Source organism: Spea bombifrons, chromosome 2 (assembly GCF_027358695.1).
Source record: "Spea bombifrons isolate aSpeBom1 chromosome 2, aSpeBom1.2.pri, whole genome shotgun sequence".
In the NCBI taxonomy this organism is placed as follows: Eukaryota; Metazoa; Chordata; class Amphibia; order Anura; family Pelobatidae; genus Spea; species Spea bombifrons.
The window spans coordinates 8,915,631-8,930,150 of record NC_071088.1 but is presented as its reverse complement, the minus strand read 5'-3'; the positions used below and the strand labels follow the sequence as shown (position 1 = coordinate 8,930,150).

The 14,520-nt window shown below is 41.2% G+C and overlaps 1 protein-coding gene across 1 annotated transcript; it reads left to right on the top strand.

Annotated features, from left to right (window-relative positions):
- Positions 1 to 1,973: 1,973 nt before the first annotated feature.
- LOC128472586 (trifunctional purine biosynthetic protein adenosine-3-like) lies at positions 1,974 to 14,030 on the top strand. The gene is made up of 16 exons (XM_053454497.1): positions 1,974 to 2,118; positions 3,417 to 3,512; positions 4,663 to 4,837; positions 5,914 to 6,025; positions 6,250 to 6,318; positions 7,152 to 7,277; positions 7,415 to 7,478; positions 8,310 to 8,395; positions 9,988 to 10,080; positions 10,450 to 10,600; positions 11,093 to 11,212; positions 11,587 to 11,696; positions 11,834 to 12,032; positions 12,817 to 13,068; positions 13,389 to 13,541; positions 13,822 to 14,030. The coding sequence occupies exons 1-16, from the start codon at positions 1,974 to 1,976 to the stop codon at positions 14,028 to 14,030; spliced, it is 2,160 nt and encodes a 719-aa protein (XP_053310472.1).
- Positions 14,031 to 14,520: the final 490 nt, after the last annotated feature.

Sequence of the window (14,520 nt, the reverse complement as noted above, 5' to 3'; positions counted from 1 at the left end):
CTCTCTTTCGCTTTACAAAAAAAAAAAAGGGCTTGGGGCGGCAAAGTGTCGCCTGGAGCGGTTGCCCCACTCGGCTCCATTGTCGGGCCGGCCCTGATTTCGGGTGTCCATCTCAGGACTCCTGTGCTGGGAGGTGTGCCAGAACGTAGAGATGGTGGGGTCACCAAAGGTAGTGGGTAAGGGCCATTCCAAAGAATTGGGCAGACCTTGAGGTGGCCACCGACCGTCTTACCCGAAGAGCCACGGAAGTGGCCACGTAGGAGCTTCAATAGAGGTCTGTGCTGCAATTGCACGGCGCTCCATTACTTTTACAGACCCCGTGCCAGTCAGTGGTGATCAGAGGATCTCCCTAACCAGCCTATGATCCTCACTGCCTGCAAAAACAACACAGTGGGGCAGTTACCCTAGACAGCAGGACAGTATCTGAAAATCATGACTGTCCTGCAAAAAAAACAGGACTTTTGGGAGGTATTCAATTATGATTTTGGGTGACTATACTGGCCATTTAACTGGACATCTGTTGATCATAACACCAAAACATTTTGTAAATGATTATCGTGACATTCCTTGTGCTCCTTCCGTGTCTATTACATGACCCTTTAATCACGGATGGAAATTGGAAACTCAAATGACTCTCTTTCCTAAATGGATCGTTGTTCCCCAGACCAAAGCCGCCTGCGGGATTGTTCTGCCAGCATCTCCAGCCCGTGGTGCATTTATATATCTACTGGACACAGGAACAGGAATTTCTTGTAAGTAAATTAATTCCATCAGTCCATCTCTTATATTTCACTTCTTTTTTATATTAACCTAAATCTATGTGCATTTGGATTATTTATATATTATAATATAATATACAAGTAAAGGGCTGTATTTCTACTGGGCGGCTCACTGGGATGAATAAGGAAAGCTGGTACAGGTCCAATATAATATAATATAAAGAAATATATAATATATAAGCTGCTTTTCCATGTGCATATCTCTATCTATCTATCTATCTATCTATCTATCTATCTGTCTGTCTGTCTGCCTGTCTGTCAATATAACGCATTTATCTGACATTTACAATTGCATTACTATTGAATTGTAAATTAAAATGTCTTGCAAGTGGCTTTATAATCAAATTACCATAAAACAGATCATTTTTATACTACAGATCACATTTTCATACTTCTTCCACTAAAAATGATCTGTAACCTGATATTTACAATATATATATATATCCACAAAATTTTAGGTTTCTGTTTACTCTCACATATGTTTATACTGTACTTCGTCGTTATTAATCCTTCGGACTGGCAATCATCCATATAATATACCGTACATGGATTCCCGTTTACAAACGTACAGTGTGCATCTCAGAGGTAAATAACCCGAGTGCAATGTAAATGGCTGCGGGAAATGTTAATTACTGCGCCCAGTAAAAGGTCACTGTTGTCTCTTTTCATTTGTATGAATAATTACCAGATGCTGTCAGTTAAATGAAGGTCGTGTCCTGTCACGTTCCTACACAAATGGAAGATTAGCAGGTGTCACGGTCAGATGGTTGGGGTCCTTGATCAGTAGTAAGGGGCAATCATAATGTGGTATTGTCATAGGATGCCACCTTTCCAACAAGCCAGTTGCCCCAGTGAATTGTTGGGTAAGCTCCATAGAGGAGGAACAGTTGTCTTACACAGGTGTTCAGGGCTGCCATTAGAAATCTTGGGGTCCGCTACAAACCTAAACACAGGACCCCCTGCTTGTCCCACCCAATTCTCTTCTTACTGCCCCATGCTCCTCTCACATATAATGCAGGACTAGCTCAGCCCTTCTTGCAGGATAATCTCACTTCATAATATATAACCAGAGTCAGCGAATCATGCCCTACTAGCCCTCATTGTAGGCAGTTGTGTATTATGGGTAGAGTTCTTGATCCATACACCTTGGGTAACAATGTATCTTGTTTACTTTTTTTTTACTGTTGTAGAACTATGGCTGAAAGAGTGCTGGTGATTGGCGGCGGTCCTGGGGAGCAGGTCTTCTCCACGAAACTGGCACAGTCTGGCCACGTGAAACAGGTATTCATGGCTCCAGGCAACGCAGCAACTCCAGACACTGGGAAGATCTGTAACTCAGGTCAGTAAATACAGTAAAGAAGATGTATTACGGATTATAAGGGCCCTGGGAGATTCTCGGTGGATAGTAAATGTACGGTCAAATATGGTAGGAGAGAAGGAATATCATTGAGTGATTAAAGAAGAGGCATTGGTGAGTGGGAGATATCGGCTGTGTTATTTATTAGACCTTGGAAAGTTCTCTGACCTTGCGTGTAGGTGGCATGGCCTGGAGGGGGACAAGCCATCAAAAAGCCCCACCTGGCTCACCAAGCCCCTGTATAAACTGAACTAGAGTTCCCCTACGTATAAACACATCATTGTGGGAATCCTTCTGGAGGGTATAAATACATATGGAAGGGAAGGAAGCACTTTAACTGGCCTGGGTTGCTGTCCTCCCAGTCCTTACAGGTAGGACAGAGACCCCGAGATGACAGTGAGCTTACACCATATCTAGTAGAAAGACGATGAATACCAATAAAGTTATGGTGGGTAAATGTGATGGAAAACCCTTCCACTTAAAATTAAGGGTGTACGTCTTCTTTGTCCATCTTAAACTGATTGGAAATAAACTTTCAAATACAAAAAAACAGTGCAAAAAAAATTCTGTGCCAAAACTATTTACAAAAAGTGCTCCCCATGGAAGCCCCAGCCTTCCGACTGGTGTGATAAAAATGATCTCGTATGCACCGCACACCTAGCCAGAAGGCTGGGGCTAGTGCATACAAAAATAAAAAGTGCATATAGAGGTCTGAGGTGCTAAAGGTGCTTATCAGCATGTGGCACGTGAAAGGGTGCAGTGCGCTTAACCTCGCACCCGGTGCACAGCGCCCAGTCCTGGACCAAGGACTGGGGACCTAAAAACACCCTCGGGGCTTCATGCATTCCCAGCCCTAAAGCCAGAGGACCAAGCTTTCCCTCTCTCACAGGTACTCACTTGATCTTAGCCAAAAGGCCCAGCTGTAGCCTGCTAGCCACAGAGGCTATCAACTGACGCCTTTACATTTGGGTTGGAAAGTCATATATTGGGATTAAAAGGTTAATAAGGGCAAGATTAATCATAGATTGTTCATCAGATAAATCAGATTTTTGGGACCAGGTAGAATTTTTTCCCCCTTTATTAAGGGCACAATTGTCTTCATTGTGAGGGGTTTTTGTTGCCTTCATTTGAATTAACAATGGGTTGAACTTATATATATATAGATTTGTGTCTTTACTATGTCAAGGCCTCATTCCAAAATTACTAACCGTATGTGATTATGGTTATTAATATTATTATTATTATTAATAATAATAATTTCTCCATTTAAATTCACACAGCTGTATTAATCAGTAACCCGGCTATCTTAAAGCAGTTCTGCAAGGACCACAACATTGGACTGGCAGTAGTTAACCCCGTTTCACTTCTCACTGCTGGTAAAGTATAGTCTATATGCTGTTTCAAAATAATGTGGGCCAAGTGAAAATATTTAACTCTTTTGCCACCAATGACTTACCAGATAGGTCATCAAAATATGTCCTTAGTGGACCAATGACATCATTCACTGGGTCCTGAGACTAAGATTTTTACCTGACCCTAAGGGGCTCAGTTTTTATCCGCATTTTTAATGCACAGTATATCAGTATATACGTTACTTTGTTGGGGGTCAGTTATAATGGATTAAATAAGATTAGGTCAGGGTTAGATAGCGGTTAAAAAAATAAAATAAATCCGTCAAAAATATTGCTAACCTATTTAAATAGGGTAGTTTTTAAATGACTTTTCTAACTGCTGATTTATGTGTTTTATGTAAATCCCATTGAAAAAATGATGTCTTATTTGTATGAATAGGCTTTAAATAAACCCTGAATATATATATATATATATATATATATAGTGGGTGCACTAATTGAGAAAGAGAAATAATGGTTAAAGAAACAAATGCTCCTATGAAGGCGGGACACTAGAAGGTTTCTCCACTAGGGTGTCCACAGGTCCCGCAATGGGACTGAGTAAAGGTCTCAAGCACAAGAGACTGCTCAAGTCTTCTGATTGGCTGAGAGTTTAGGAGCCTCTCCTGGTTGGCTCAAACCCTCAGTGGAAGCTTCAGCCTACACAAGATAAGAAACCCACTGTGTGTGTGTGATAGGTGTGTGAGCGTGTTTGTTTGCCTGACTGTGTTTTTGTGTGTATCTGGTTACAGAGGGGTTAATTCCTTGAGACTGCTCATGTCTGGTATTGGAGGAGGTTAATAGTCTGAGACTGCTCATGTCTGGTAATAACTGTATGTTTATTATAATATAAATATATTATTTAATCTGAAATCAACATGGTTCTCAAGGTTTAATGATAATTTAGATGATTTAAAATGTATACATTTTTATGGATGAGAAGACAGAAAGGCATTTTCCTGCTGGCCAGTCTGGGCTTGGATTTACCTGAGATTTATACACGGCTGAGAATGTTTTTATGGGTGCCTAAGATGTATATTTGGTATGGAATATCCCTGTAGGGAGTTATTAGTTAGTAGAACGTTTGGGGTTCCTTAGATCACGGAGCTTCCTTCCTTGTGCTTGTTTTTGGTAGGAATTATCGATGATCTGACTGCTGCTGGACTGAGATGTTTTGGACCTACTGGAAACGCATCTCAGCTAGAGGCCAATAAGTGTCTTGCCAAAGACTTTATGGATCGGCATGGCATCCCAACAGCTCGCTGGAAATCCTTCACAAATCCTCATGAAGCTTGCAGATTTATTACCTAGTATGATGTCTATACATCCCAGAAATGCCTTCCCCTGCCCTGAGTTCCCCCTAGCCTGCTCCTCCTAGGTGGCAGAAAGAATACCATAGGAAGTAGCCTAGATTGCTAGTGGCTATTTCCATAGAACAACCTTCATGTCAACAAAATGTTAGCAGACTGCGGATATTTCTGAATAGACCTAAAAACGTCTTCTTCTTTACTCTTCTTAAATCCCCATCTTCCACATAATCCTTTGTTATGATGAGTGCTAGGAAGCCCTTTGAGTTGGGCTCTGGGTCAAATAGAGAAAAAATATAGGATTTTATTCAACCCAAAGAAATACAGCTTCTTAAAACTGAACGTCTCATACTTTCACTCTCTCACATTCAATCTCTTTCTCTCATGCTCTCTTAATGTCTCTGTACATTCTTTCACGACCGCTTCCTCTTCCGCGTCTCGCAGCTCTGCTTCTCTAGCATCCTCTTATTCTTCATCTTCTCTCCGTCTTCCTTCTTTGCTAGCAAGAAGTGGAGCTGCAACACATAGAAGCAGGAGCAGTTGGCAGAGATAAAGGAAGACATTCAGAGATCGTGGGGGAGAGAGTGAATGAGAGTGTTAGAGAACATAGATGAGAGTGGGGGTGAAAGAGCCCATGAACAGTTAGGGAAAATTCTGAGCACTTCACTTATTTTCGTTCCGTTCATGGAGGGGTCTTGCTTCGTTTTCAGAGATTCGTACAAATTGACAAAATTGACAAATTTCATTAAATTGACAATTCGTACAGAATGCACAAGTCTAGGGACAACTAGCAACCCTGTTACAAGTCATTTAGAAAATGCAGCCTGTTATTTATTCTTCCAAATCTCCCCACTCGATAAAGATATTGCAGATCATTTCATCCTGCAGTAATTGGATAATTGTTAACACAATGTAATAGTGTGTAATATATTATAATTTGTCTATAAAGCACATGTACAGTGTTATACAAGGAGGGATACAATAATGACACAGATAAAGGAATAATAGCTTCCATGTGGATATCTGGTTACATTAAAAATGATATATTTGGGATTTTTTTTCTTTTCTTTTTGGTTCAGTTCAGACTTTCCTGCGCTGGTGGTAAAACCTAATGGTTCGGCATCTGGAAGAGACATACACATCGCCAACGATAAAGATGACGCCTGCAGAGCCGTGCAACATCTCACACAAGTAAGACCTTTATTTACTTAGCATTACTTTATGTACTTAGAATGTACAATCATAACCATCATATACTGTATACTGAGAGAAGAACAATGAATTGTAAAGCGAGCAAAGGCATTTTCATTTCCATCAAAAAGAACGAACATTAAGTAAATTTCCAACGCATTTTACACCAGCGTGATTAGGCCCCTACTCATGCGAAACGCGTTACCCGGATATATTTGTTACAGGACTGGACGCTGGGTACACAAACAGAAATGTTTATTGTTGAGGAGCGTCTGGAAGGTGAAGAATTTTCTGTAAGTTGCCAGTTTAATATTATATTACATAGAATAGTATTAGTGATAATTATTGATGGCCTTAAATTGATGATGTCACATTATATCAGAATCAATTAATGTTTCTATGACATGCTAAATGTAGTTGGGAACGCTCCAGCTGGGAGTCTCTGGGTGACGCCCTGCTTCCCAGGGTCTCCGGGTCAGTTTCTTCTTTCTATTGGCAGGAAAGCAATATTTGGCCACTCCCTGCCCACTTTCTACCCTTCCCCACCCACTAAAGCATGTCTCAAGGGCTAGTCGCAAAGTACTTAAATACTGACACCATCAGAGCGGTATAGAGACCCAAGAGGGTCTGTTTATAAACATTTTTTTTTCATGATGACCCCCCTAGCTAGCTGGTCCCATATATAGCAACCAAGAACGCAGAGCCGCAGAGATCTGCTTCCTGATCGCTGTGTGATAGTCTGCAGTGGGAATTCAAATCAACAGGAGAAGCAACAAAAATGGGAATCTTGATTGAACAAAAATTGTAAAAAAAAACCAAAAAACCAATGTGATTGTAGGCACCCTGTATTGCACCTGCTACACAGTTTAGCTCGATATTCATGGTACACAATTCTACGTGGGGAAAATGTTATTGCATGTTGGCGTCCAGGTTTGGAGGACTGTGGTCCTATCATACGTCTAAAGTATTAAACAACAATGCTTGGAACATTGAATGATTCCATACCATAATATCACGTGTCATGTATGTCTGGCACGCAAATGCTGGCCCTAAAATTAGCTTGTTGGGAACTACCAATGCATATGTTCCAGATAACGGATAAAAAGGTCTGCTCCTCTTTTCTCAGTGCTTGGCGTTTACCGATGGGAACACGCTTGCTCCCATGCCCCTCGTACGACTCCGGAAAGGACAGACACATCAAGATGAAAATTTACAAGCAGCAGTTACAGGAGCGTTACGTCCAACAACTAAGGTATGAATAATTGAATATTATCTTCCTTGCCAAACTGGGTCAGAGAACGGACTTAAATATTGCCAAATTTCTATATTTTTCTTTCTTTCTTTTTTTTTTTCCTTTTTTTTTTTTTTAAATAATCGCTGTTATCAAAGGAAACCAAAGACATTCTCCAGAATATTGCTGACGCTGTAAAGCAGGAAGGATGGCAATATGCAGGTAAGGACAGTCCCTCCAAGGTTACATAGCATGATGCTATGGCCGCAGTTACCATTATCTGTAAAAACGCAGATTACATTTCATATGCAAGACACACACTTATATCAATAACTCACAGACAAAGCAGCTTTTCTGGAAGCCTTGTTTTATTGTGCCCTTGGCGGCACAGACATTTGCATAATATGCTTTTTATTGTTGGACATTAACCCCTTCAGGACCGGCGTTTGCATACTGCGTCTTCCCTTGAAGACCGCAGTTTTTTAAAAATATTTTAATTCCGTGCTCGTGATTCGCTTCAAAGCGATCACGTGCACGGAATTGAGGGCGAGAGGCTGCTACGGATCGCTGGGGACATAGCGACGCTGGATCGCGCATCATCAATGATGTACCTGGTATGTCCCAGTCTGGCGTTGACCTATGACCAGGAAGTATCAGGTACGTCCCGGTTTTGAAGTGGTTAATAGACATCTGATCTACTGTCGTGTTTTTCACTTACTTTTTCACACATGGCTTCTCCATTTTGGCTTTATTTTTCTTGAATAAATCACCACACGGTGTATTATGTCATGTGTTGTTGTTCATCTGAGGTTGTCTTTACCTAATTTTTAGACCTGCTAAGAAACAGATGATTGTAAATCATTGTCCTGCTTCTGTAAATCCAAATTGATACGCAATACACCACTTGTTCCTTACATATTGTACGGCGCTGCTGAATATGGTGGTGCTATATGAATCAATAATAAGAAGAATAAGGGTACTCTGATGTATGAACTTAGCTTATAGTGTGTGTACAGTAACTGCAGTAACCCTATCTGCATGTTTCATGTCCAGGTGTTATAGGCGCCAGAGTGATGTTAACCGGAGAAGGTCCTTTTATTCTTGGGCTCAAATGCACTTTCTCAGATCCGGATACCCAGGTAAAGGGAATGCGTTTCGGAAATGTCCCAGTTTTAGTAATAGCATGCTTTGGACTGGTAATCACATAACTACTTAATTAACTAAATTCTAGTTTTACTGAATAAAGCTCGATTAGGACATTTATATTAAGAAAGGTACCCATATCTTCCTTGAATACATTCATTCTTATCGTCATTTTAATTCATTCTAATCAACCCTCATTCCCTACACAGACTCCAATACACTAGGGAAGGGGTTCCATTAAACATTACAGACTACGTAATAAACACTCCAGACGAGAGAAGAATTCCTGGCATTATTCTCCAATTTTAAATTTTTGGGGTCTTTTTGCATATTATTTTATTGAATAACTGTCCTATAAATTGCAAGTACACAAAATTAGATTAAAAGGGAGAAAAAGACAATTCTTAAATGGTAATCTTGATTTCATAATAGACTACATGGTTTCTTTATTGGGAGACTACACATTGAATCTGGGCTGTATGCCAGAGGAAATAAATGTAATTACATCTTTAGGAACTCTGATAATTGCCTAATGTGTTGCTATAATTACTGTTACTATTATAAACTATCTAGGAAACAGATTATATAATTGTTCACCAGTCAATGCGGGCCCAGTCGCAGTTGCTGCTTGCTCCGGCAACAAGGTAAATAGGGTGAGGGAGGGGGGTGCAGTGAGAAGGGGCAGAGAGGGGTTAGATAGTGAGAAATGGGGATAGGGGATAGATAGTGAGAGGGGGTACATATTGAGAAGTGAGGAAGGGGGTACATAGTGAAAAAGGGGGAACATAGGGAAAAGGGGCAGATAAGATGGGGAGAAGGGGTAGTGTGAATGCGTATGAGAATGAATGAATAAATGTGTGCATGAATTGTATGAATGCGTATGACAATTAATGAATTCATGTGTGGATGAATTGCTTGAATGATTTGTGAGACTGTATTGATGAACGTGTTAATGATTTGTGTGAATGAGTGAGTAAATGCAAATATGGTACATGAAGGGTGGGCTTTAACAATAAATAAATAAAAATGGGCTGCTCAGGCTTAAATGCCCAGGCCTATTTTTTGTCCCAGTCCGGGCCTGTCACCAACCCATTACTGCACTTACCCCGTTACTAAAAATGTTTCCATGTAATTAAAATAGCAACCTAGGGAAAAGTTAAGAAAAATGTACTTCTTGTGATCAGTACCCAACACATTTCACCAGAAAAAAGCGATCCAACCCTACCTGGCCCTATGTGAAAAAGTAATTGCCCCCTTAGTTACTAAATCAACTTATTAACTAAATGTAATAGATAATTGGGTTCAGTTTCACTAGACGCATCCAGACATTATTACTGCCGGCCAGATTGAATCCAAACATCAATTAAATAGATTCTGTCTTGTAAAGTCTGCTAAAAGGTCTCAAGAAGCAGCACATGATGCCGCGATCTAAAGAAATTTAGGAACAGATGAGAAACAAAGACTTTGACGTCTATCAGTCTGGAAAGGGTTACAAAGACATGTCTTAGGCTCTGGGACTCCAGCGAACCCCGGCGAGATCCATTGTCTACTAATGAAGAAGACTTGGAACATCGCTGAACCTTCTCAGGAGTGGCCGGCCGTCCAAAACTCCTCCAAGAGCATCGACGACTCATCCAGGAGGTCACAGAAGGACCCTGACCTAAAGCTCAAGCGCAGGATGGTGAACCGAGGCACATAAGCAAATTCACCTCCAAATGGCTCAAAAGAAACAAAATGAAGGTTTCGGTGGCCGAGTCAATGTCCTGCTGCGCCTGAATTAAAACATCAGTGTATCCAAGCGTTCTACAGCCCTAAAAAGTACTAATATGAATAAGTGTATTAACAGTTAAAATTAAAACTCTCTTTACGATGGAACACAGTCACGTAAAAAGTTTTGGTAAAGTCCTTCCCTCGGCGAAAGACTTTAAACCAAAAGTGTCCCTCTTTGGCCGTCTGAAGCCACGCTAAAAGAAATGTTAACTTCGTTTACGCTCTTGTGATTAGAGCTGTTTCAGGTTGGCTTTAATGATTTATCACACTTTTCCCGCAGATTATTCTGCCGCTGCTGAAGTCTGATCTTTACGAAGTGATTGAAGCCGCTATTACCAGGAAGCTTCACAGCTATTCACCAGAGTGGGTGCGGGACGGATCTGCCGCTAGCGCGAAACGCGTGGGTTACCCTCCGGGGAATGAAACACAATGTACTTATATTTAATTTTAATAGCATTTTGCATTGAATTTCTCATGAGTTATGGGATGGCTGCATGTTGTATTTCAGTATTTGCTGACACGACACAGACCCTTGGAGTTATTTTTGGTGGGACAAACATGTCATTAGGCAAACATTTAACCAAAAACAGACGGCCAAAGAGGGACACTTTTGGTTTAAAGTCTTTCGCCGAGGGAAGGACTTTACCAAAACTTTTGGCGGCCAAGAAATCATGGCCGCCATGGATAGTGATGAGATAACCTTTTTGGTGTTATTTCACCCACTTGGGTAATTTATACACAGCAGGACCTGTTAGTAAGTTTATTACATTTAGGGTAACTTAGGGTAATTACCTCACATTAGCAAAGAGCAGCACACCTGTTTAGTAAATGCGCTGTTACAAAATGGCCGCCTAGGTTACATGTTATTGTATGTTCCTGACCTCTTTCTCCTTTGCTTATATTGGTTTTATTATATCATAAAGGCACAGATCATGGTCCGGAGAGCCCCCACTCCGGCCAGCACTACATTGAAGTGGTGATGAGCGGCAGAAGAGATCTTATATCTGAGCGAGGTGACCTCGCGCCCTCTTCAGACGTGTGCGGTAAAGGTGTGTTATCTATACAATATCCATGTCATGTATGCAGGGTAGGGGGACCACTTAATAGCAACAGTTTACGTGTCAGCAACATATATATGCCATGCATGTTTAAGATCCCTCACTGTATTAGCCTCTACAACTTCTGCTGGGTGGCTGCTCCACTTATCTACCACCCTCTCAGTAAAGTAAAAATTGCAGGGAATACATTTTATAATATTTCCAGCCACATTCTCCGCTAATAGGAGGTGAAATGTTGAGGTGTGCTTCTAACCAATGTATGACCCCCTTCATAGGAGATTTTTGGCGTGCATATAATGAGTAGGAGAAGAAAATCATTAATTTCCAGGCTGTCAATTTAACTTCTTTCACTTTTGCAGGTTTGTGTTGGGATATCAGAAAATATGTTGGATATTATGAGTTGAACTCAGCTCTGTATAAAGATCCAGTTTTTCTATGTACAACCAACAGTGCTGGAAGTAAAGCTAAGGTGAGAGCCGGGGGGGACCGTGGTCCCACTGGGCACTGGCAGGTCTGGGGTAACCATTAATGGTGTCCTTGAGAATGTTATATCTGGAATATTTACAGAAGTAAAGCTGATGCCTGTCTTGTCTCTTCTGGTTCCAGGTTGCCCATGTCCATGATCGGCATGGTTTAGTGGCCCAGGAGCTGGTGGCGGTTTGCATGAATGACCTCCTGTATCAGGGAGCAGACACCCTCTTCTTCATGCCTCACTTGGCACGAGGGCGACTTCAAGCAAATGTGGCCGAGGAGATCTCTGACGGATTTGCGACAGTTTGTAAAACGGCTGGGGTGACATTACTCGGTAATAAAACATTCCATCCTCGATACAAAATCACATTATTTGCTTCATTTGCCCCATGAATCAATAGGTAGTTCTCAATTAAAAGTTTTATAGCAAATTCTAAAAAAATCCACTTTTGTTCTTGAACGTTCTAAGTAAAGTAAAGGCGGTATACCTCCTCCAGAGTTGATGTTTCATTGATTGGGCTTAAACGAGCCATTCCAACAAAACATGCTTATTATCGTATTAAAGCACTGCTTTTTATGTTGAATATATGAAAATAACAAAGAAATGTTTGGAGTTTATGCTTCTATGGCAACACAGAATTCCACCAATCATTGCCACCTCCTAGGGTCACAACACTGCCACCAATACCACAAATATGAAATCCTTCATTTCAGAATGAAATATCCTGAAAAAACGAAAAAGTTAGTTTTTCGACATAAATATACAACCGGTAGTGGACTTGTTTGTCTTATTTGGTAGCTGCTAAATCCTCTATTCTGCTTCTGTTTCCAGTACCATGGAGAGCTACAGGCTGGATGAGTGTAGCTTAAAACCAGTTTATATAGTTTTGTTATTTTGTTATATTGTTTTGGATGTATAGAAGCTTTATATTTAGAGATGGTAAAAAGGACAGCTTCGTGTTTTTTTCCCTCTATTTGCTGCCACTTTGGATAATTCATCTTTGGAGAACAAACCAACAACGTCTCATTGTTAATTGATGGTTCTCTGGAATATCCGACCCTCTCCTGTCTTTTATACTTTGTATAATTGTTCTCACTACATTCTCTATTCTTCACAGAGAGACAAAGTGTGGATGATCCCGACACTTACCCCGATGGCTTTTACAGCCTCACCGGATGTGCAGTGGGGGTAACGGAGAGGAGACACAGACTTCCGAGGATGGAAAACATGACAGAAGGGGACATACTTATCGGTGTATACTCGTCGGCGGTGCATTCCAGCAGCGTGGGTCTAATAAGAAGGATAATGGACAAACATTCCCTCAAATACTCCTCCTTGTTACCGCTCCAGAACGAAGACCTCACCTGGGGTACGCTGCCCTTTCGTACAGGGATCTCAGTCCTTCACGATCGCACTTTAGCTGTTCTTTAAAAAACATACCATATCAAAAGTATTATTCTAAGTAAGTATGTAAAATAAACGGTTTGTAGGACTGGTGCTGAAAGGCGCTCGCTATAAAACATTGAGATTGTTGTGAATTATTTATTGGATGCAGGACAGCACGTTACCTTTTCTCGCTGTATTAGCCTCTACTGCTGGGTGACTGTTCCAATTATCTACCACTTTCTTTGTACGTTACTGATTAAGTCCTGAGTATTAATACTAGACGCTCTGGGTTTCTATTTGTAGGTGATTTGCTTTTGAATCCAACCAAGATGTATGGTGCATCGCTGCTTTCTGCTGTTCGGACCGGTTGCACCCGGGCATTCATTCCAGTTACAGAAGGTGGACTCAAAGGAAGCATCCTTAAGGTCCTACCAGACTCTATCGGATTTATTGTAGGTATGAAGGAATTGAGAACCCATAACGCGCCCTAGTATCCATAAGAAGTGCTGTAGAGTGCGCTGGTTTACATGCGTCTACAGTCTGGCCTGATAAACCCCGAATTATAAGCTGAGGAGCAGGAGAAACACCATGTTTATTGACAGATAATATCTAATTGACCCAAGTTGTTGGCTTTAGTTGGTCTATCTAAGCCTTTGACCTTCTAGATTAGACAATGTCTTATCACCCAACATCGCTCATCGGTACTTTAAGTATTTGAAGGTGTCTGTATCAACAGATGCTCTGTGTTGGAAGATCCCATACATCTTCTCCTGGTTGTACAAAGAAGGTGACCTTTCAGAGGAGGACATGATCTCAAGTTTTAACTGTGGCATCGGAGCCGTGCTAATAGTGCAGAAGAACATGTCCCAGCACGTCCTCGAAGAGATACAGAAGGAGGACGAGGCCTGGTTAATCGGGGCCTTAACCCACCATTGCGAAGGTTAACGCTTTCCTCTATCTGATTTTACACCGACAATATGCAGCCTTTCCCATCGTCTATTTAACGTGGCCAATGTCTAAAGCCTGACCCAGGGCAGTCCTCCCAGACCTACCAAGCCAAGGAGGTCCTCCTCCTTCCCTGCTTTGGGTCTTCTTACTGTAGAGCGCTAAGATATGGCATCATATTCCAGAACAAATGCATTCAATCACACTTAGAAGATGCTAAGGAAGTGTTTGACCTAACACCATTTAGTGATGCACCGCAACAGAGCAATCAACTCCTAGTAAAGTTGCCCCCAACTCCTGGACCTGTTGCCTTACGGGGTAGACCAGAAACCAAGAACTTGCTTTATATCTCCTTCTGATTCTATTCTATAATAACCGTTAACATATCACTATTCCAAATGTTGATTATTTCCCCCGTTTTGTCTTTTTTTAATAGGTTCATCACGTGGAAGGGTCACCCATTTACCGGAGGCTCTGTGGATGAACATGT

Coding starts and splice junctions, on each gene's coding strand:
- LOC128472586 (XM_053454497.1), top strand. CDS start 1,974: ATGGCTGAAAGAGTGCTGGTGATTGGCGGCGGTCCTGGGGAGCAGGTC. Junction 3,513..4,662: donor CGTTTCACTTCTCACTGCTG/GTAAAGTATAGT, acceptor TGTTTTTGGTAG/GAATTATCGATGATCTGACT. Junction 10,601..11,092: donor TCCGGGGAATGAAACACAAT/GTACTTATATTT, acceptor TATATCATAAAG/GCACAGATCATGGTCCGGAG.